Raw genomic sequence first — 25,178 nt, forward strand, 5'->3', positions numbered from 1 at the left:
TATATGTGGGGGGGGGGGGTGCATCCATTCGGATGTTATTAATTACATTCTAGGACCCCGCCCGTCTTCATTAACGCTCGTTGGTCCACTAGTTGAAATTTGAGCTAAACAGTGTGCTATCTGAATACCGTCCAACTGCGTTATGATACTAGAAAACAAGTTACTTGATGTTTACGAACCTTCCATAAATCCACATAATGCAGGGTGCAATCGTTTGGGAGATAATTGATTCAATTTTTTTAAAACGAAATCGCAAGGAGTGTCAGAACTGTGCAATAATGGCGTGATATACCCACTGGCGTACCTAGGATTTTCCAAGGGGGGGCACAATTTTTGGAGGATATTTCGTCCGCGAAAAAATGTGACAAGCAAAAAAAAAAAAGATCTTCAACCCCCTAAAAAAAGGATTTCTTACCAGAAAAATGACACGCAAAAATAAAAAAGGTCTTCAACCAAAAATAAAGGATCATTCATCAGAAAAAAAAATTGACAAGCAAAAAAAAATAAATAAAAATAAAAAGGTCTTCAGGTTCAAAAGAGGGGAGAACACGTCTGTTTTGGCTTCTCAAGGGGGGGGGGGCACGTCCCCTGGATCAGTTGTGACTCGGCAGAATGCCCCCCCCCCCGTTAGGTACGCTATAGTGGATATACCGGTCAAGTTTGTCTGTCCTGACTTGGGTCAACTGTTTTTCAAGTTAAGTCTAAGTCACGGAACTTTTGTGTTTATTTATTTATTTATTTATTTCCTTATCTATCTATCTATCTAATGTTATTTTTTTAGTTTTTTGCGGGGAGTGGTGGGGGCGTCTCTGACAAAATTTCTTAATTAAAAATCACAAGAATGAGCAAATTTTGTGACTTTGACATGATATTCAGGAATACCGTTTCTTTATTTTTCATCTCCTGATATTTATCGTTTTGGTCGTTGAAAATTTGAGGGACTATTCCCCCTAATCCCATATGTAGCTCTGCCAGTGCCCCAAGGATAAACACATAAAACTTTTCAGCTTGTCAGAAATCTGAGGAATGTAGTACCTGTAGATACACCATCGACGTGTTTTGAGTAGATTTTGTGAACTATTCCATTATACAAGGAGGGGGAAATTGTTATCATATGGAGAAAAAAAATCGACGAAATTAGAAAGATTTGACATCAAAAGTTTAACATCTAAAACACTATCTATTTAAAGCAAATTAGTTTGATCTAGGATGCTCTATTTAGAGTGAATATTACAATAAATAACATTACACTTGGCAGAATTCCGATATCAGAAGTGGTACATTCATATTTTAATCAATTGGCGATATGCATGGCGTTGGTGGTGTGTCATATCGGGTGAGTGTGGCCGGCTGGAAGAAAATAACGCGTTTGAGCAACACAGAAATCTCTGTTTAAGTTTGATTAGACTGATTTCCAAGTTTCTGACAAATTTTCCATATATTTTTAATTTCCTTCTCTCTGCTCTGTGTGAGTATTTTAAGGTATGTTAGTGATTTTATTTGTTTTAATCGCAACAACGATCTCGATGGCTTGATAAAATTGAAAACTTTAGCTACAGCGTGTAGCTCAGGTCAGCGAGCATCATTGAGCCGGGCGGCCTGGCCTGGCCGGCCTGACTGAGGCTCTGGCCTGACGCTTTCTCGCGCTTTTTTAGTTTTTTAATTGTTTAATGTTGGAGGGGTTTGATTATTTACAGAGATGCCAAGTTCAAAGACCAGCTATGCGTGATATTTTCTGTGAATTCTGAGTGAGATCACAGACATTGTGTACAATCATGTATGGGGATAGGCTGTGATAGTTGCGTGAGACAGAGATTTGAGGGGATGAACGAGAGTCCAAAAAAATGCTTGAGTCTCGCGCATAATGCGTGAGACTTGGTAGCTCTGTATTTATAATGTTGGCTTTGAAGTGTACGTGTATGGAGAGTGAACAATATTAAGTTGCAATGGTATTCAAATCAATATCAATATGATCAACTTTTGTTTTATGTCGTGTTGTGTGTAACCCCTTGTCCCCCTCCACTATCTCTTCTCAATTGTTATCTTTTGGTTTGCCCTATTTCATGATTTTCTCTCTCTCTCTACCATATCTACCTCCTCACTTTTGACTCCATGCAGTCTGCTATTTTCTCCCCTCCTTCTGTCTCATTGCTTATCTTCTTATTCTTCTCTTTTTTCTTTTTTTTAATCACTTAAACATATTATATATACATGTTTTTTATGTGTCTGTTGTACTGTAGATATGTTAGCTCTATGTAGTAGATTTATCTAGTTGTTTTTAAGCCATGTACAAAGTAATTAGTTGTGATCTTTTGAGGGACCTAAATTACAAGCTCTGCTTCTCCTGGTCACCTCATCTTTCTTCTCTTTCCTGGTTGTAAATATATATCAAAATGTACTGTTGTATGATTATGTATTGTACAATGATATGAAGGAAGATAAATAAATAAATAAAATAAAATAAATAATAATACAAATATTATTACACTAGGCCCTATTCAATTTAGGGCCTATTTTTGAATTGTATGTGTAATTGAATTTTTGTGATGGGGGGCGGGGGGAGCGGGCAGTGACCAGGCCATAATAGTGTAACATTAGGTCTTAAGTTTCATGTTTTCCCCCGAGATGTTGGATGAACTGCTGTCTTTCGAAGAGTTTTTAAACATAATTTTTTTTCTCGACTCGTACACAGCTTGCGAACGAGCGTGCAGGCGCCATTTAGGGGGTTTGCAATGCAAAACCCCCCGATGGGGATCTTTGATTTTTCCCTTTATTCTAAATAATTACATAAAAGAACTACATGTAGATCTACGTATGTACCCTAAGAAAGTTCATTATTCCCTTTTGCCTCAAATGCACCAAACAGGAAAAAAATAAACTTAAAAGGACAAAAAGAGCAGTAGCTTACTTCAAGTTCGGCTGTCGTAATGTTACAACTCCCACTACATCCTAAGGTGCTACAATACACATATTGGTGTTACATGTAGAAAAATTTTGAGTCAAAACCATTGGCCAATCAGATCATCCCTTCTATATCGGGTTGGATTGCTTGTCGATTGTAACAAGCAACAAACGTTCAACCCCGGGGGGGGGGGGGATTACTCGACCAAGAAAGTGGTAGGTATGTGCCACGGGCGAGACAAAACACAGGGGCCTTGGAGTGGGCTTAATGTAAAAAGGAGGGTCCTCGGAACGGGCTTCGGAACTACAAATGTTTGTGAAAACGGGTCCTTGGAACGGGTGGCCTGCGTGTGAGTGTATGCATCCCTATGGAACGAGCATATACAGTCAGACCGCAGCTCGCGCGATAATGAGCATATTCACGAAGATTTATTCAGCGGCCCTCTAGCGGTCTCCGAAGGAAAACGTGCGATCAATTTGGCTTGATTTCCCCAGTGATTTGGAGGGGCTGAAGTTATAGCTCTGTACTTGTCGCTAACTTCAGTTTACGTCGAAACGAATTGTGGTAAGTTATTCTCAAGGCCTTCATCTACATTTTGATATATAATTTTTCATATTTCGTCATTTTTAACCTACCATTTTTACCTGTTTAATTGATGCTTATTTTAGTAATATTTTAACTACGATTTTGTAGTCGGAATTTCACTTTTGGTTCCTGACTTTGCTACATAACCAAATTGTTTCGATCGGGGTTTTTTATAAAGCAGAAAAGTCACTGTTCAAAATATGTCAGAACCAATTTGACGCAAACTCACCTTATATTTTTATTTTAGAGAAAATGATACCCTAAAAATCAAGAAATTTACGTTTTACCCGGAAGTAACCTTCGCGTTCACTCTACGATGGCGCGAAATAATGCTAAAATTGCGTTCGTCGCGGGTTGGTAGGATTTCGTCTTTGGTCCCATACGTTGAAACTTCTGTAATGATGACAGATGGCTCGCATTATTTATGTGACTGTGGACGGTGGACCTGTTTTTATTCGTAATTAAGACTTAATATAAACGAAGCTCAATAAGTAGATGTCTTCTAAAATTTATTTAATGATTATCAGGTTTCCGAATTCCATCAAGTTTTTTATAGATGGAGATATTTCTTGATTTATGTTTAAAAAAAGTTAACCTTTTTCTTAATAATTAGGCCCAGTCGAAGTTGAGTCCCATGATGATTTTTGCCACAGGCTACGGTTAAGAATGAAATGATTATTTTAGACAGTCTACTCTATAGAAAATAAACAATTTAAAGTCAACTAAAAAGTTTGGTACTACCGTACTCAGTAGTACGAGTATTTATAAACCATTTTGTTCAAATTAAAAAAATGTGGCTGTCGCAGACAGTACAGTACTACGTGTATTAGTCTCTTACATGTATCATACATGTACTTTGAATGATTATTTAGTAATTTAGACTATCTCTTTTTTTGTCTCTGTTACACACAGATCTGCACACTTGCTGACTCTGGTCCCTGCTCGCTACTTCATTCTGGGAGATGATCCATCATGTACTGGTCGGACTGATTTGGACAAAGCCATTTTTCGTTTGCAAATTTTGAAGTGATAATGATACAACAGAAAATTGATCTTTATCGATATTGGAAACAAGAAAATTCGAGCACAGTTTTGGAGAGGACTAAGAATACTGACTTTGACAGGAATACAGCTTGACAAAAATAAGAATACACAATTTAAAACCAAAGAACAGTTTTAATGTTACTAATGGTGCATTGCAAGAAACTTTCTACTCATTCACACATTCCAAAATCAAGGGTAAGTCCTTTGCTTAAACACAAACATGTAGTTGATTTGCAATTGAACATAAGTTTCTTGCAATGCCCCATAATTATATTTTGTTCTCAAGCAACTCTGTTAATGTTATCCAATGTGCTGAAGGTTAAGTGTTTATGTATGTTCACAATTTTTTCTCAAAATTTATAATATATTTGTCCTTTGAAACGGTATTCGAATGTGGTTACGCTTTGTTTTTGTTTTCCACAGTAATTATTGCATGTGTGAACAGAATTGAAATATTTGTTGCGAAGCACTGTGTGAATGTTGTGTGATCATGGAGCTATGGTGTGATGGTATTATGATTAATTCATCATTTTTGTTGTAAGACTCTAAACCTGGTGGATGTGAGGGAGTGGCCTGGATGAAAGGAAAGTGAACATGTGTCCAATTACTGATTTGCAAACTTTAAGACAATTTTGTTCGGGGATAAATATTAATGTGCATTCCCTACATTCCATGCAAAGAGTAAAGGAGAGGTCCACCCCAACAAAAAAGTAATTTGAATTTAAAGAAAAATAAAGTATTGCAGAAAATTTAATAAACATTATGATTCAAAATTTAAAAAATTATAATTTTGACATTTAGAAATTTGCCTAATTTCATTAAGCAATTATATGCTCATCTTGGTCAAGGTGCAAATTACAGAACTGATTATGTCACACACACTCTAATTTCTTGTGTATTTTTTGTTTGATACCTGTTCATGACATGTATGTTTTATTTTGATTTTCTCATTTTCTTTGACAAATTTTGAGAGATTTTAATTCCTCCATTAACATTTGTAGTTTCCATGAATGTAACCTATTGTGACTCGATGAAGAGTTTTTATAACAAATTTGCTAAAATTGATATAATAAAATGCAACCAAAATTTAGAAAGTAATGTGATGTGAATGACATAATCAACTCTATTTGCATACCATTGTTTTGTGTATATAACTGTTTTGTGTTAAAAAAGGGAAATTTCTCTATTCAAAGAATTTTTTGTTGATGTGCACTTGACCTTTAACTCACTTCCCTTCCCACCTCTGCCCAAATAAGTGTAATCAAGAACCTGAAAATCGAAAGTGATTAAGAAGTAAGATTTATTCATAGCTCCATGATTTAATAATACAGCCCTAAATAGAAATTCACATGAAAGTAAAAAAAAAGAGAATAAAGCTGGGTAGGAACGGGGGAGGAATATGAGTTGAAGAAAAAGCCAAAATATATTCCCCCCCCGCGAAAAAAAAAAAAAAGCCGGGTTCGAACCAGGGTCCCTGGACATGTCAAACATAGTGCCTACGCAGGTCGCCACAGATCGCTTTATTACTACTTCCGGGTTTTTAATGCTATATAAAATGTTGTAAGTCTGTGCGCCGCTGTTGACCAATCAGAACGCGTCGGCAATTGTACTGCAATTCCAATCATTTTGCGATGGACATTGCCGTGGTTTTTTGTGGTTCCTGACTTTGCTACATCATGAAATTTCATAATTTGTTTTTAATCGTAAAGAAGAATGTCTATGCTTTACATTGATTATAATATCAATTTGACGCAAGTGTGATTTCTATGCAAAAATACGCTCCGTTTATTCACACATATTTCTTGAAAAAAATCCTTTTTTCTAAGCTAAATATCGGTCTTCAAAATACGTCAAATGTGCATTTTATTCAATTGATCAGAAATTTCAAAGCCTTATCTATAAAATAAGACCAATTTTGTGAGGAATAAACGATTCTAAGAGCAAAAAACACCGATCGGAAAGTTCGTCTTCACAGCTCATTACGTATGCATAACCACGGACGGCTATGCATACCGCTGAATAAAATAGAGCACTTTCGGACGGGCTGCGGACTGACTGTATATGTGCATGCAGCTAGCCCGGCGGCATGGGCGCCGAGTGCACTCCATGGTGCGCTCGCGCAGCAGAGGTGATGGTCGGACAGCGCTCTGCGGCCACTTTCACCAAAATTGCAGCTCATTGTCGCAGATCAATGCAGCCGGAACATCCTAACGAAAAATATGCAAGCTTTGGAGCAGATTTCTTCTATTTTCTTGATAAAAAGAAAATGCTATGCTTTGGAGCAGCTTTCTTTGTTCTTTTTCTCAATAAGACAAAAAATGCTATGCCTTGGAACGGAAATTTGAGAGTAAAACTGGGGGTCCCCTCTGCGGCACATACCCACTACGCATTTTGTACTGAGTGCCCCCCCCACTCATGGAAATGGGTCATGTAAGGATCAAGGGGTGGAGTCTCTCGTCACTTTCATGAAAATCCAGAACCAGATTGGCAGCTTCTACTTAGATTCCAACAAACAATTGGAATCTCATAAAGATTTAACCAGTTTCCAGGTGGAAATATAGGGTAAGAAATTTGTCCAAGTGTACGATAAAAATATGGCGGTCGTAATAGGTTATGTGCTTTGGTAATAATAATAAGATTAAACTTTTTTGTAGGGGTTCTTTTTAATTTGGCTATTTCTGCCATTGAGTCCCTGTACAGATCAAGTTACATTTGTAGAACTTTGTTCTCTGTAATTGGTGAGTGGAGTCAACGGAGTCCAGCGGAACAACCAATATAACAGAGAACGGAGCTTCTGGTATACATAAGGGAGTACTTCTTTATTAAAGGTTCACTTTCAATTTCATCTTGTTTGCAAAAAAAAAAGTTGAAAAAAATGATGGGGTTTGTATTGGCATTCATTTTTATTAAAAGAAAAATCTTTCCAGAATGAACAAGTCAGGATTTCTACACTCTATTCTCAAGGCCAGGTGATGGTTTGAGGGCCAAAGTTGTTGTATTAAAAGGAATGTACCAATCAATTGTCAATATGTGCGGCAGGCAATTTTTTTTGTTCGGGGGCTACTTTTCACAAATTACTGCCTAAAATCTGCGACATTTGATGAGCTTTACATTGCCATGAATGGGGATTTTCCAGGGCTCCTCATTCATGTTTCCAGCACTATTATGACCTTTGCACCCCATTTCTCTGATATGCACCTCTTATTGTAATTCTGTAAACAAAAGAAATGCTGCTTCATATCATGCCCAATTCCAGAAGATCAAAACAGGCTGCTCATCATAAATATTCTTCCTATGGCTTTGTAATGGCAACCAGTCAGAATTGACTATTTTTACCTCAGCTCTTTGAAATAAATTATCGTTGATCGTTTCTCTGGAATTCATTGAGAGCACAAACTTTCCACAAAGTTCTCAATTTTTTTTTGTCACTCTTCATTGTCGCCAATTAAGAGCTTCTACCTGCCAATCAGCAACTGTAATGTGATGTTCTGAACTTTTAGAAAGAAAAATTTGAAATTCATTGTCTGATGAAATTAAAAAGTATGCCATGGAAAACATATTGTGTGAAAGATGCAATCTAAGATCTTGTGATATGGAAAATATTTTGATGAACAAATTTTGATCCATGATGACAAGTGAAAATCTATCAAATATTTTTTCTTTAACAAAAATGTTTTTAAAATTTTTACCCTTTTGTTTTTGTAGAAAATTATAATTTTTTTTCAAGTATTAATGTCAAGTAATGGTATAGGGCGAAATAAGTAAAAATTTTAAGATGTTTAATCTTTATTTTTTTTCTTTGTAATCATGTAATCCTTCTATATATGGAGTAAAAACATTGTATGCATGTAACCTGAATAATAGAAAAAATTGAATTTTATTAAGAATCAGTAAATGAAAAGCATTGAACTTGATCTGCAGGTCTGCCGTTCAATCTCCTTTTAATTCTTGTTAAAATTTATGACATGTAAAGATGTTGGTCATTAACGTGTAAACATTGCAAAGGTTAAGTACAGTAAACCTTGAAATTAAATGTGTGTTGCATTTGGTATTGTTTATATTGATAAAAAAATAAGGTATACCCAAGAAAAACTATCTAAAAAGAATTTTAAGAAAATCAAATTCATTCTGAAACTTTCATAATATCTGTGACAAAAAAATAATCATTTGATTTATCTCCTGGGAGGAGTCAAATTGATTTTTTTTTCTGGAATATTGATTGGGATGTTGTTTACTTGCACAGAAAGAAGTAGCAAGTTATGGGAACTTGAAACTCAGATTTTTAAAAGTCAAATCAAGCGCAATACATGTATATTATATTGCAGCTACAGTACCGTTATTTACTTGTAAAGCTCATCAGTTGTCATGCATGATTCCATGCATCATTGTTGTCGTTTTACATACCACGTGGTAGTTGTTGAGTGCTTTCAACTTGAGTCTGAAGGCCCAACCTGTTTTGACAGGTTATTGTGTAAAACCTCCCAGTAGATCGCATTGCCAAACCCTTCGATGATTACAGAGGTCACAAAGGTCAAATCCAAGTGTTTTGTCATTTGCTCCCACTCTTGAAATAACCCAGAGTCTTTTAATTCTACAGCGAGCAAAGATTGGAAGGTGATATATAGCGCTCAAAATGGAATGGAGTACTGTTTCATTTATAAATTGTTTGACTGATTCTATTGATAGATAATTGTCTATTATTCTTCATGAAAATTACGGTAGATTGAAAATCTATTGAACCATAATTTACAAGTGTATGAAATATGATTGAATAAATTGTAGTTATTTGAACTTGGTTCCTGTGGTGGTAATGTGATTAGAAATTTGGACATTCTATGACTATCTGTGCTCATGCTATGAAGCCTGGAACTGTCAAATTTCAAAGTTCTACTTTCTCTGGTTGCTACTGCTCAACGGGATGTTATTATTAAGCTCATGAAACGGGATTTACACAATGTTGTAGCTTCCCGAGTATCTTTGTGTTATACATACTTTGCCATTGAATGTTTGAAGTGTTGGTTTTGCTTGGATTGTTGTGGGACATGGGTGCTCCATGATTGATTTAATTTTCAGGATTACTTGCACTCAACAGCACTGTTGCATTATAGTGTGTACATAAAAGTTGTGCTGTAAGAAACCAGTTGTCATTATTTTGCAATTACTTTGCATTTAATTTTCAGCTCATGTAATCCACCATGCAGTCCAAATGACACCACTTGAGATCAAGATTCAGACCCCTTTGACAAGGAACATACCAGTAGTCTTCAAGTTCAGGCACTTCGGGATTAGATTTATAATCCAAGGCCATTCATTGCCATGGTCTTTGGTGCCCTACATGTAGTTAAGGGGCTCAATTCCCCTTTCACTGGCCTCAGAAGGCTCAGATTTTCGTGTGCCCTTTTTATTTTATTTATTTTTAATTTTTTAAATTTATACATGTATTGCAGTTTCATAAAAATGTGCACTTTTTGTTTAGTGGCCTGAAGAATTATTAAAATTGTTTTAAGGCCTATAATGTACATTGTAAATTCAAATGTCACTGCATGTAATTTTTGCTTCAAAATATACATGTAGGTCCCCTAGGTAATCTATCAAGGGTGTTATACATGATGTACACAGTGTCTGAGTCTGAACACCAAATAGTGTCTGAAGTTTGAACACCAAGTATGCTACATTGCTCCTACATCATGCTTATCCTACATGTCCATGTACTGTATAATACGTACCAGTACGCCTGTTTTTCATGATGTACAGGTAAATTGTAAGTACATGGTGCGTGGTATCATACATGTAGGTTTACGGGTTAACAGTGTCTAAACACAAAGTTTTTTGTGTCATCAATTTACTTCTGTGTTTAATACATGATGGTTATTACACTTAACACAGTGCCTGAACACCAAATTTGTTTTGTTATTCCCATTCCTGGTTAACACACTTTCTCTGTCTTCAACACTCTCCCCCTCCTCATGGACCTGAATACCTTTTTGTCCTCCTAGAATCTTTATTGTGACAAAGAAGAAGCCTTTGTGTTTCTGACTGAGCTCCTGTCCTCTCTCTTCTAAAGGATCTATTGTGGGAGGGGGTTGTTAATAGTATTGCATCATTGATTAGTTTTGGAGGTGTTGCCGCAAACGCAGCCTTGTTCAGTGTTGTGTATAGAGCGCACGTTCAAAGCACCAACTTCCCAAGGTGTGCATTGTCAACTGCTTTTGGATTGAAGGAGCAAGCATCTATGTTTGTGTCCTGGACGTAACATTTTTACAGTCCCCTGATGCCAATTGCGCACCAATATAAGACATTACGTTGGCAGGAATTACTTCTATATGCTGCGCTTGTCTATGAGTGTGACTGACTTCACGGTGAGGTGGCAAAAGGAGCACAGACGTCTTTACGAGTGAGTAAATTAGCTTTGCTCCGGGCATTGACCAGGGCGTGATTGGGCTTAAATGAGCACATCCTTATTGCTTACAAACTAGGGGAATCACCTTGTTTTGATGGTTTTGTCGGTCAACCCCATGACGGTGCTGGATATGGTTTAACACATTCGTGTAGGTAGTGACATGCCACATGGTGGGTGAGTCATAGTTCCCCTGCAGTACAAGAACATTGTACTAAAGCATGTTAATAGGTCTTTGGCAATTAAACAGCAATGCAACTTGTGCTGCTCTTGTGTTGTTTTTTTTACTGCTGGTTCAGCTGTCCATATTAAAATCCATTGTGGATATTTGTGTTACAATATATGGAACTTGTAATTTGTAAGTTCCATTTACATTTTATGTCTACAGGTGTACAAGGTAGGATCGTATTTCAATACCATAATACATGTAAATCATAGATGCTTTTTCCTCAGTTTCTTGTAGTATTGCTTGATAAATTCTAACAATGTCACTTTACATGCAGTATAATATTGGGCCTATTATTACCCAAATTATTATGACCTGATGTGCCCCTTGCAATTTTTCCACTTCTTTGAGAGCATTTTCTATCAAACTTAATTATTTAATATTTTTATTGATAAAGACTGCAGTGATTGATATTTTGGTTTGAAACCTCCTTCAGTCTTCATTTAACGTTGGAATCCAAAGGAAGACGACTAGATTACTAGATTTATACTGAATTGGTATGATGTTAAAGTCTGTCATTTTGAACGGCGAGTGATTGTACAATTTCCAATGGGATCTATTCCATGGTTATGTGTTTGCTTGCTATAAATGTTGATTGTGTCATGATTAAACAAGGCAAAGTCCATTTTCACTTTATCTTTTTTAGTCTTTAATACAAAGTTTGCTTTTCATGTGTACATCATCACAAAATCAAATTTAAATATTTCAAAATTTATTACTTTTTACTATCGGATAGATTTTTACAAAATTTGCTTGTTATTTCTCTCATTGTCTGCTACATGTAATTACTATTACATGTACCATTTACAAACAAAATTGTAGAATGAATACCAGTAGGCATTGTACATTGTTCTACTCTTTCTCTTTTTTTTCTGTTTGCCTCTAGAGGTAAACTGTTCTGGTTTTGTACAAATGTAAACAAAATGGCTTAATACCACAAATACTTGAAATAGCTTGGAAACGAATTGTGGCTAGTTTCAGTTGAAATCGAGCCTTGGATGGCATTGAAAAGGAACAATGGAGTACTTTTATTTTTCTGATTTTTTTTGTTTCACTAGCTTTAAAATGGCAAGTGTTCAGTACAAATAAGTGGGATATTATTTGCAGAAAGTCGAGAATGACAAGTGGTTCAAAATTGTATAGGTATATGTGGTTTAGTTTATAAACACAAGCCTATGGCTGCGTTTATGCGACCTCAACCCAGAATCATGATTGGAATCACGATTTGAATCATGATTCAAAACAGCAACATGAATCACGATCCGACAGAATCAGCGTTTATACGACCATCTTTCTAACGCTGTTTCTCCCTGAATTCGGGCCGATCCAGTGCGCATCACAGTGCGCAGTTTGACCCAGGAAGTATAGGTCAACATTTTCGCGCGTGTTTCTAACTTCACGTCGGCTGCTAGATTTTTGCTGCCACCGGAGCTAACGCGCGATCGTTTGTGCAAGTGCAACTCGGCTTCCGAAAAATAAATCTTTTACTTCCAGAATTCCGTGTATTGTACCTCGTATTGTTTTTGTTTACTTGTATTCAATCTTGTCGGTTCATCAAAAATGGTGTTCGGTAGCCGTAGTACTGGGCACGAATTCTGTTAATTTTGTCTCGACAGGCGGTGCCACATCTCCGTTGAAATCCCTCCCTTGCAAGCGCCGCTGAAAGGGACTCGTAGATCGTCTTATATTTCTGTGAATCCCGGTAAGGGATGCTTGTGCTTCAGGCTGAGCCCAAAGCACAAGCAGAGCCCTGAGTTCGTCGTCAGTCCAATTTGTGCCTTTGGAACTTGAAGACATGATTGATGAAAACAGTGAAATCAGGGTGACCAGACGTCCCGTATTTCCCGGGATTGTCCCGTATTTCAGAATATTGAACAAAATGTAGTTAATACATTTAAAAGTGACGAATTTTCATTAAATAACCAACAGCTGACGAAGCAGGGACAACAATTAAATCGATAACTGTAAACTTTTGCAAGTTCTGCGATGATTTCTTACTAATACATTGCAAACGAACTGGCCTCCTGCCTGTGTGTGGCAGGCTACTAGCTAGGCATGGAGGATCGAAGCAAATTCTCAATGGTGCAAACACCTCACATGATAAACAGTTTTTCCACCAAAATAATCACAAAATCGGCGGGAAATTCTTATAATTATACTATGGATTCTCAGTTTAATGATTTGGAGATGTAATCGGAGGAAAATGTTATTGACTTTTTATAGATCTAGTTGTTTCAGCTTTCGTTTTGAGTCTTGGTGTGCACGATGCCGCGATGTTTCATCTAATTTTTAAGTTTGACAATATGTTTCACTTTGAAATTTTATTCATTTCTAAAACATTTTATGTTTAAAATTTTAAAAATACATTTAAAAAAACACCAAATAAAGTTATGATTTTTATTAGATGATTGGATTTTTTGTTTACTTGAAGTTTGAACTTTTCCCTTTTCTTTGTTTTATATATACCCTATCCTTTCTGCTTGCCCTTTTTTGTTCCATCTATCTTTATTTCCTATCTTTCTTTCCTCGACATTTTCTTTTCTCTCTCTCTCTCTCTCTGTTCATTTTTCTTTCTTTCCTTCTTTATCCAATATACTTTTTTATTTCCTTCATTCTTTCTTTCCTTATAATTACCTTGGCTTCCTTCTCTCTTCGTCTCCTGTTTCTTTTCGTTCTTTCTCTCCTTCCATTATTTTCTATTTTTTCGTTCTCTTCCCCTTCATTCTTCCCTTCCATTCTTTATTCCTTTCTTCATTTTTCCCTTCTTATTCTTTTCCCTTATTTTTATTTTCTTTCTTTTGTTTCTTTCTTTCAAAGAATGAAGGAAACATGTTTATTTCCTTCATTCTTTCTTTCCTCCTTTTTCTCACCTTTCCCCCTTTAATTGTCTCCTTTATTTTGCGAGACATTTATTAATCTTCCCTTCCTTCCTTTCTTTCTTTCTATATTCATTTCAAAGAATGACGGAAACCTTTTTTTTATCTCTTTTATTATTTCTTTCATCCTTTTATTCTAACTTTCTGTTATTTTTTCTGTTTTCCTTTATTTTCTTTCCTTCCCAATCATCTCTTTTCAAGTTTCTCTCCTTCATTCTTTCGTTCACCTTCCCTTCTAATTCTTTATATTTTTTCAAAAGTCTTCATTCTCATTCTCAGAAGCCCACACTTTGTGTGGGCTTCTTTGTTGATCTTCGTTTGTCAATTGTCCCGTATTTCATTTTGAGAAATCTGGTCACCCTGAGTGAAATATACAAATGACGCTACAGTACAACCCCGGGGTACAATACACAGAATGATAATTCCTAAATGCACATGACAATTGGCATATACCGGTACTAGTACACTGGCAATCTGCTACACGAAAATTAACCTGCACGAAACACAGCGCGCGCCTTTGAGTCGAACCCGGAAGAAGCACGACACAATGACGTCATAGAATCATGATTCAAATCACGATATCGTTTATACGACCCTTTTCGTTCGTGATTCTACAGAAACGTCTTTCCAAACGCCCCTTTTTCCGTGTTTCATGTTTGTGATTTGAAAGACGTTTATTTCCACTTTCGACTAAACGCAATCGTGATTCTGCAGAATCGTGATTTGAATCATGATTCTAATCATGATTCTAGGGTAAAAAAGTGTTGAATAAACGCACCCTATGTCATGTAGAACTAGTGTGTAACCTGCGAATACAAAATGGTGATCATTCCAATTTTCTAATTTTAGATCCCCCTTCTTTTTGGGTCAATTTTCTTTGTTTTCTGATTTGCAGCCACCAGAACCCAAATTCAGTCCTCATGATAAAGTTGAATTGTAATAAAAGAGAAAACTAACAAGATTGGCAGCAAAATTTTCATTAAAATCAGATGTACAATGTCTATTTCATAAAAATTTTGCTTATTTTTCACAAATGATCTGAGAGAGTCAATTGTGTCATGTACTCATTTCTTTTGCATTTATTGTATGAATGATATTTTCAATTTGTGCACATTTGACAAAAAGATACTGTACATGTATAGCATCTTCATTGAATCACAATAGGGTGGAATATAGACAGACTCTGGCAGCCGTCTGTTTCGAGGAGTTTTTTAACATAAAAAAATTCTCCTCATACACAGACGGCTTGCGATCGTACAGCCGCCATTAGGGGGTTAACATTGCAAAATCCCCCCGACAGGGCTCATCTATTTTTTTCTTTATTTCATACAAATATATCAAAACCTATGCATTGTTATAAGGAAAAAAAAACATTTAACATGATCAAATATTGTAATCAGGGTGTACATTTTATAATACAGGTTTGTAAAATCAATCATTTACACAGATAATTCTAAAATTTCAATATACAGTACAATCCATTTTCTGGATGAAAATATTAGGCATTCAGCTTGTCTGATTTTTCATTTTTTGTCGGGTTTGACTTGCCCTTTAAATATTTTTTCCCTTTTTCACCAAGATCTTGTAAAGGAATAGGATCCATCAATAGAGGGCTTGGATTACATGAATGCATGCTGGGGCATTTGCTATGTCATCCATATGCCTTTCTACATGTAGCATTGTTTAGTGTTTTGTACATACATGTATGACCATTTTTCGCTGGAGAATACTAGTTTTGAACAATGTTAACTTATTAAAGCTTTTTTTTTTAGCTTAGTCACATTCAAGTACATGTACAAGTATATTTTCAAAGGAAAAATGACAAACTGGAGAAGGTGCCTTTCATTTTGAAGTACCAGGTAACTTATTTTGGAGAACTACATGTACATGTACATGTTGTATGGTTGACAAAATGCAATGCAAGAGAATCATGATTCTTTTGGTTTAGATGGGCACTGTACAAGACATGTAGGCCTCCATGCCATGTACCAAAGTGATTGCTGACATTTCTTGGAGCTATTTACATGTATTTAATCCAAAGGGCTACTCTAAACTCTTGGGGCGATGAGTACTGTGGAAAAACAAATAGTCATTCTGCTACAGTATCCTATGTAGATGTAGATCTTGAATTTTTATAGTTCTAAGATCTTTCTAATTTAAGATAATTTGTCCCAAAGCATTCTAGTTGAGGAAATTTAATAGGGGCTGTAAACTTTGGGTGTGATAAGGGGGAAATCACCCATAGCCCTCGTATTTTCTGTGCTTGAAGTTACATGTATTTTATACCCCAGGACGGCATTTCAAAATTTGAGGATCCCAAAGTAAAATGTCTGCTTGATGCTCTTCCAGGTCTTGCATATATTTCCCTTCACTGCATGCCCAAATGAATGCTATGCTATTTCATGTTATCAGCCAGGTCAAAGGTCACCCCCTGTGATGCTGTAGTCTGATTGGTTGCTAAGGTGTTGCCAGGGGTCACAGACAGGGAGGTGTGGGTTTCTCAGTGTTGTTTACAAAGCCAAGCCTTCATCCTCTGAAAAATGTTATGATTGTTTTGGATTTGTGTAGGATTTTGAATATCACCCCCCCCCCCCAGTTGACAGTTCAAGCTTCACTTCAGAGTCTTCTTGTGACAGACAATCAACGTGTACATGTTTACAATTGATCATGTACATAATACAAGTATTTGATATCTCGCATTTAACTCCTTCATTTTAAATTTAAAACTAGTTAATTATGCTGCATCTATGTCTTTGCATGACTTAATTTTACAGTACGGCTGTCACAATTTGTGTGTGAGGGTGTGGGTCTGTGGGAGACTTAGCATGAGGGTGTAGGATTCTGTTCTTCCCTTTCTTGTCCTTGGACAGACTGCCACTCTGCCATAATGTTTTTATTCCAGAGTATGATGGTGTTATGTGACAGGCAAATGTTTCTCTGATTTATTGTATTTTGAGTGACATTCAACTATGCTGTTCTCTGCTCAACTTGGCAAAGATTCAGATACAGTGTAAGCATGGGTAGGGTCCATGGTGTAAGTTACAGAATTCTGAACAGAAGTATGAAACTAACTATCCTACGTGTACATGTCCTGCATTTACATGAATGTAATAATGGAGTATACATTGTAATAAACAGAGAATGTTGTTCCACATTTTACTGGCTTAGTAGACTCTGCGTACGTTGTATGTCGACCCTCCTTGTGCTAGTACGGTCACAAATACCACTACGATCACCGATGATTTTCATAAAGGGTAAAAAATCGGTCATACAGTGTTCGTAAAGGTAATTGTGATACTTATTTGCCAAGCATTTTTTTTTTACAGACAAGAAAATGCAAGCATGTACATCATTTACATGTAAGTAGAATTTTGCCTTTTGACAACAAGTTTATGTGGTCCCCAAGTTTAGGCTTACTTTTTATGAAATGTAATCCGACTTTTACCTGTTTTATTGCAGTTCTGCATGAATGCTAAATCCATTTCTTCTTCTTGATTTGTGTATAAGCTATGAATTTTATTTTTGTATTTCTATTTTACAGGAAAATCTGAAAGAGTTTTTTAGGGGGTGCAAAGAGGAACTAGGATTAGACCCTTCCAAACAACTAATATTCAGTGTAGATGATCTCCAGAGTTCATCAAGGAGAATAAGGTGAGAAAAATATTCTTCATTGATTGAAAAAAGCATGCTTTCCAGGTGACTACATGGCAGTGTTTATCACTAAAGCTGTTTTTACCGTATATACAATGTACATGTAGCTTTATGTGTCGCGTGGTGCAGTGGATTAGCGCATGGTTAGTGGTAGTATCACACTGGCGTGTTCTAGGGCATCAGTGGTTTGAGTCCCCAAGTTATCCTTACAGACAAAAATCTCCAAAATTGATGTTTTGCAATTAATTATGTGTTATTAGCTGTAGCACGCTATTCTTTTTCAATCATGTATTCAAATGCTGATTGAGTTTGAAAAAAGCAGATGTTGAGACAAAGACCAAGTTTATGCTTCCACTTTTCATGCCAGAATCAGCGTTTCCATACGTGATTAGTCCAAAACATGGTTGTGTCCATGTTTACTTTCATTGATGTTTCAAAATGCCAATCGTAAACTCACAAAAAGATGCCTTTGTAAACGCCGTTTGACCAGAATCAGGCTTTCTGGGGAAGTATGAACCGAACCACGATCGTAAACGTGTTTAAATGACGTCATTTGGTACATGCTTCCAGTGAGATGAACATCAGCGGGTACATAGAGTCGCATGGCGCATTGCTCCATGGTCGCATGTTACATTGTACCTCCACGGAATTACCTCTCATCTCCCTTGTTACATTTGCATGTGTAAATTGATTTAAGTAGTCTATCACTAGTATGAATGTTGAGGGATTTACAAAGAAAAACCTGGAGCATGAGTTATTACGAGGAGACATCGCCAGATGCCCCAGTAGCATAAACACCCATAAACAAATATATGTTTTATTATTTTATTATATATACAGTAATTCAATATTCTTTATTTTTTCTCACTATTATCCTCACCATGGTGGAAATTATATGGCTATGTCAAGTAGCTCCATGCAATGACTAAAATATCGGAAATTATTCGATGTTTAAATAACAGTAGACGTACATGTACCTTCCCCATAACAACACTCAGAAAAAAACTTTTGAAAAAGGGCACGTCCAATTTGAACCTCGCTTTCCTGCTCAGTGAAAATTATGATGCAAAGTCAGCTGGAGATCGTGATTTCGCCTCTGAAAAGTTAAGCATAAACGGCACTCCCAGAACCAGGTTTATGATCGGCGTTCTGAAACGACGTTTGAAAATGCTGATTCTGTCTACGCAATGGAAGCATAAACACACCCTAAGCATATTGTCCATGTATCTTTTGCTTGAAATTTCTTTGAGGACAGAAAATGTTTACATAAGTGAAGCCATATTGATTGAATAATATCATACATTGTGGATTAATAAATGTTCATGCATTGTGGGTCCAGGTTACCATAGGAACGCTTAAACTCCTCTCACATTGCTAATAGAGCGGTTGATGATATTACCCCTGGATCTCTCGGCAGGGGTTGTTTTAGCAAGCTGGTGTGGGGATAGCTGGAAAATTGGCTGATTTGGCACACTGTGATTCTTGTAAACATGCTGGGCGACATTGAACATGGAATGTTAATGGCTGAGCTGTTGCCCTCTTCCGTTAGTTCAATGCCGCAGAGCGTGAAGGTCACTGGCAATTCAAGTTTATTTAATGTACTCTCAAAAAGTGAAAGAATTTCTGCTGGTCATGAGAATCCTCCAGAGACTCTTTATGATTGGCCATGTTGTGGAACCGAAGACTTATGCTCTCAGATTTCAGGGTCAGTAAGGTGCAGCGTGTGTCATTGTTATTTTTGGAACAGTATTGATTTGATGAAATACTCCAATTCTTATGAAATATCTCAAATTTTAAAGTTGTTAAATCCTGATTAAGGATATACTTCATACATATGAAGACCTACATGTATATTTGTGGGAATATTGTACCATCTGTCACTCGTTTTGTTTTCATCAGATCAGCTGTGCATTATTTGTTTTACATGTATTTAAATGCATACATGTAGACTCATTCAACTTTATCAACTTACATACATGTGTATAGGCTCCTTCAAAAATCACAATTTGAATCTATGATCGAGTTTTTAACTGGTCTAGAATCCAGACCGTTATCAGTTGGGATAACAGAACTTTCAGGACTGTAAAGGACCAAGTAATAATACACAATATTCTGATATCATTAAGGACATTCAATGTTTGAGTCACAATCAGGTGAATTAGAAAAATAACATTTCATTGATTCTGGCCTCTGTGAACACTGTGAAAATGGGTCAATTTTATATTGGTCAAGTTCAGATGTGGAATGGTAAAAAAAATGTAGGTCTCTAAAATTACAGGTAAATGTATTTTAATTACAAACCGTAGGTCTATTTGTTTCTCAAATTTGCCAATCGCCAAATACAAATACATTTTTTGCTTTGAATGAAATCATCAGTCATTACCCCATTCCCCTACACATGCCAATTACTATTGAATTCCATGCATTGTACATGTAGCTGTCATCGTCCTGTATTAATTTTCAGGACCTAGCGTTCCAGCAGCCATAAGAATAGACAGCAGACTTTTGATATCATTACCACGCGTGATTGGAATTCAATGAGGAAAAGGAGCTAATCTATTTTCCTTGTGCCTGTGTTGTGATATTTTGTCCATAGGGCGCGCGATGCTGGTGTGCGAATTATGATTCATAATGAATGGTCCCTGTAGACAAGCTTTAGATATGGCTATTGGGGTGATATTTGTGGTGGGTGTGAATTAATACTGGATATGATGAATTGCTTGATTATGAGTAAGAAGTGTTAAATACTGTCTGTAGGCGGGGATCGAATCGGAGGTTGGTATGGATCATATCAAGCGACACACCTTGAATAAACTTGAGTTAGACTTGAGTTGGCAATTCCAATTAAATGACTTGTTATTTGTAATATGTAGGCAGTACAATCATGTTTTTATTCCAAATAATTGACAGCTGAGGGGTATTGGTTTGTCAATTTGTTCTTGATTCTGATATTGACACACATGTACAATGTGTATGTAATGTACAGGGAGCTAATGTATGCCATGTATATGTATTTTGCAAACATGTAGGCATATTGTATAGGGCCATATACCTGTTTGATTAAACCAAATAGGCCTACATTGTATGTACATTATGTACAATCATATGATAGTTACTGTGTCACAACCTGAATACACTTCATTACAGGCCTAAACAATTTGAACATCTTCTGTTAATTTTTTTTTCTATCTACAGCTGGGCTCCATCTTCAACAACATCTGCAAAAACAGACAGGGAAAAGCTTAAAAGTGTAAGTTTTGCTTTATTACAATGTGTTACATTACTGTACTGGTAGGCCCTATTTTCTTTTGATTTCAATTAAAATACACATGTTTTGTTTTTCCAGAATTGGCTTTCCAATTCTACATGTATACATAGTATGCTGGTCCCTACTTGTACTATGTTGATCTTGAATAATCTAGGCCTACATGTACTATGTTGATTGACCACTGCTGTCAGTTGTGTGGCCTACATGTAGCTACATACATGTACAGTACATGTATGATTAGTCTAGATCATATGTAGAATTCTCGTGTGAACATATCTTTCAATAGACATTGATTGTGTGTACATGTACATGGTAATGTCACATTTTAGAGGCGAGCCTTAACTTTTGACCCTGAGTAATAATTATGAGGCCATAGAAAAGAATTTAACAAAGGAAGAAGAAAAGCCCATTTTGTACCATTTCTGCAGGAAGGTTACATGTATATTTTCAAGGACTCTGATCTTTCTACCCTCTCTGTTCAACTGCTATCCCTGATCAAAATTACTACATGTATGTAGGCTTTGCTAAAAATAAATTTGCGTATCCATGTGTATTTTACTAATAGTCTGGACAGGTATTTTACTGTACATAGGCCTACATGTACATAGTACACTGTATATTCACCTTTGTCTAAAAATTGACTTTGTTTACAATAAAGTCTGAACAGGTTCCATGGGAAAGTGTTCAATGTAGGTTTTTCTATTTAATAGATTTGAGCATACACCCTGTAGGCCTACATGTATATTTTTTAGTTCAGTCTTAATGGTCCTGTACATTAACTAGGCCAATATACACTGTACACATGTATTTTTAATAGTTTAAAGCTTATTTCAAATCCTAGTCTGAACAAGGAGCATATTAGTGGAACAGGGAATTAACAATTCCCTGGTCCTGTGCAGACAAGGAAAACATTTATCTGGACAACATAAAGCACTCTCCTGATAAAGGAAATACATGTAGCCTTCATGTGTCACAGATTTCACAGACAAATAGACAATGTGGTGGTCAATTGTGAAGGATGCTGCTCTAACCATGGAGGCAAAATAGAGAACGTAACATGGCTTCAGTAAACCACAGAATTGACAATTACCTGAGACAAGGAGCTCCTTGCTGAGAAAAAGCAAGTTCAGTAGATGCTTTCAGACCTGTATGTATGTGCAACTTGTTCAGGCCTCAAAATACTTTGTGACGGTGACATAGACACTGTTCTCGCTACTGTTCTTAAACTAGTTTTACTGGAAACTAGTTTTATAGTAGAAACTACATGTAGTTTAACGTCTAATGAGAATGGTCGCATCTGTCATGAAAGCGATCTTCCCAACCGGTTCAGGAAACGTCATCGCAGTGATGTTTTGAAGATCGCTTTGTGAGGACACAACTGTTCTTTGGGGAGTGATCTTTGCACACTGGTAGAATGTCTACGTTGCGGTTTCAAATTTCGCTCGAAACATGTCACCCCACTGAGTGCGTTCCCATAGCAACAAGACCACTCTGCGCGAAGTGGTTTTGAAATCCACTTTCGGCTGATCAAATGGGAACACTAGCAAAGCAATCTTCCAAACTGGTTTCCTGAATCGGTTTCCAGTATAGTTTTAGAAAGTAGGCCTACATACATGTACAATGAGATCTGTGTCTGATTCGGACCAACTCAATGAGAATGGTGTCTTATTCGGACCATTTTTATCACAAGAATGCTTGTAAACTTCTCAAGAACTTGTTCAGCGCTCAAAATCCTTGGCGAGTGTGGCATATTCAGACTGTCTTGATCACCAGAATGCCTGTAAATATTTTAGGAGAACTTGTTCAGGTGTGGAAATACTCAGTAATGTAGTTCAAACATGTACCTACCCAAATCAGACCCTTGCTGAACAAAATCTATTAAAAAGTTATGCGCAATATGGTCTGAATAGTTGACAGAACGTGCGATCTTGAATCACCAGCTCGGTAAGTTACTGTACATGTAGCGAGGAACCCAAACGCCTTTGCTTTCACATTGCAAGAATACCCTTGAGTGAGTCCCTTTGATAAGTCCCTGAAGTTCTCTAATTTTGAGAAGTGACTACTATATAGCTGTATTTACTTTTGGGAATTTCACAAGTAATTTGCTATCACATTGGTAAAAATACAAGGGCCCTCCCTGTCACAAAGACATTATGCAAGTTTTGTATGACACTGATTGATTTCCATAGAGGTACGATTAATTGGATACAATCGTAACTCTTTGTAAGATGGGGGGGGGGGGGCTGGTATTTGTTTAATCTGAGTACATGTAGATCAGGTTTTGACATTACCTTGCAAGAATACAAATACTCTTGTTGGTTTTTTGTTTGTCTGAAAAATAGAGCACTTTACATGTAGGAAGAAAGCCAGGCAGGCCTGAAGAAGTTACAGTACCAGTAATTAAAGTGCTCCAGCATGTCACTGCAATAGATAGGTCTTTGAGTGTTGAGATGAATCATGGATGAATGAATGTACACATTGTCCAGATAAAAGGGGTTAGATTCGCTGATAATAACAACTGGAAAAGGACAAGTCATGTTTTGTTACCGTTTATAACCACCATTCATTGATCTGTATTTTGGAAAGTGAGGATTGAGATTTGAGAATGTTCTAGATTACCTGTAAAGAGTGGACAACCTTATTACTATAAATGTGTAACTACTGGATACTTAAAGATGTTAGATGTACCTGAATCAAACTATGTTCAACAGGATAACATGTATATGTTATATATTTTTTTCTTTCTTTCCCACTTTTTTTTTACTTTTTCAATATCAAATTTCCATTGTATTGCAATGTAAACTATTTTGATATTTTTATGGACCCCATGGAAGAACAGCGTAATTTATGTCAATAACTCTGAAATGGGCAATCGTTTCGATTATTTCATTTATTTCATCTCAACATATTTGCAATTCATCTTGTTTATTTCTGTTGATGCCATTTATGTTATTTATTTATGTTTTATATATATGTGTGTGTGTTTTGTGTTTTTTAATAATCGGAAAATAAACAAACAAACAAACCTTCATGTTTAGTGTATTTGTTTCCTTTATTGTGGTAACAAACTGATAAATAAGTTCAAACAACGTATACATTCATGTAGCACCAAGGTCTTTGTACAGTACATGTACATGTATTTATCAAGTTTACCCAGTTGTTGTGTCTCCGGACGGGTTGTGTGTCCAGACAAGCAATTTTAGAATGTCATTTGGAGAAATTTACATGCGAAGTTTCATAAATTTTTAGTACAAAATGTTAGGAAATATTATAAAGAACAAAATAGATAATGATTACAAGCAATAAATTCGTATTTTTAGTGTAATCCACAGACAAAAAAGAAGGCTTCAAAAAGATAAAGTGTGCGGACACCCGACCCCCCCATCCTTCCTGTAGAAAATATGAAAATACTGAAAATTGACAATATTGACCATTTGACTGAAAATTGACAAAATTGACCATTCCAACTAGATGTTGGGGCTTTATCCATAAGCAGGAAAATGCACTGTTCCACCTGTGTTGGTGACCTTCAGAGTGGTCATTTTTCAGCTTAGATTTCACAATTTCACAAAAACTAGATTAATGCAACTACAATGTATATATGTAGAGTTAATGCATGACAGTTAAACCTTTGTGTTATGACAGTTAACCTTCACGTTAAAGACTTTCTCAAGAAAATGTTGTTTGCTGTATTATTAAAAGTACAAGCAATTAGCTTCAAGCTTTACCAAATTTCACCTTTATCTATTTTTGTTTACAGATTGTGACTACCATCTACTGGATATCAGAAGCTGCCCTTCAGCTCCCGTCATACTCAGGCCCCAAGCTTGACACATACGCCTTCGAATCTGTCATATTTGGAATATATTCTCCAAGAGTAAGTTTTCCTTTCATTCGCACGTTGTTGCAGTTAATATATAAAAATGGAGAACAATTCCACCACATACAGTGTAAATCCCAACACAAGATGTTCAACGCCCCCCCCCCCCTCTTCTTAAACTACAATCAGTTCAGTTTTAAGTACAGTGTAGCATCAAATGTTTTTGGATTTTATTCATTCAAAGTTGGTACCTGCATGTACATATATGCAGCTCTCATCATTTCATTCTAAAAAAAAAACAACTGCTGAAAATATCCTGATGACTCAAGTCAATTAGAAAAGTATTATGTTCATAAATAGGGCTTAAATGCATGTGTCATACTGATGCATACTGATAAAAATAATTTAT

At 36.3% G+C, this 25,178-nt stretch overlaps 1 protein-coding gene and 1 long non-coding RNA gene across 7 annotated transcripts in view; one reads left to right on the forward strand and one right to left on the reverse strand.

Annotated features, from left to right (window-relative positions):
• The window catches only part of LOC121426430 (trichohyalin-like), a 100,124-nt gene that overhangs the window by 20,360 nt on the left and 54,586 nt on the right, over positions 1-25,178 (forward strand). For all 6 annotated transcript variants that reach the window (XM_041623060.1, XM_041622768.1, XM_041622849.1 and 3 more), the window contains exons 4-6: positions 17,572-17,681; positions 20,877-20,931; positions 24,710-24,826. In XM_041623060.1, coding sequence (XP_041478994.1) covers positions 17,572-17,681; positions 20,877-20,931; positions 24,710-24,826 — 282 coding nt within the window. The remainder of the gene's footprint in view (positions 1-17,571; positions 17,682-20,876; positions 20,932-24,709; positions 24,827-25,178) is intronic.
• Positions 1,369-17,660, reverse strand: LOC121426809. Its single transcript, XR_005971638.1, has 3 exons — positions 17,570-17,660; positions 11,497-11,498; positions 1,369-1,464 (listed from the first exon to the last, which is right to left on the reverse strand). It is a non-coding gene; the product is annotated as an uncharacterized LOC121426809 (long non-coding RNA).

Source organism: Lytechinus variegatus, chromosome 1 (assembly GCF_018143015.1).
Source record: "Lytechinus variegatus isolate NC3 chromosome 1, Lvar_3.0, whole genome shotgun sequence".
Lineage (NCBI taxonomy): Eukaryota > Metazoa > Echinodermata > Echinoidea > Temnopleuroida > Toxopneustidae > Lytechinus > Lytechinus variegatus.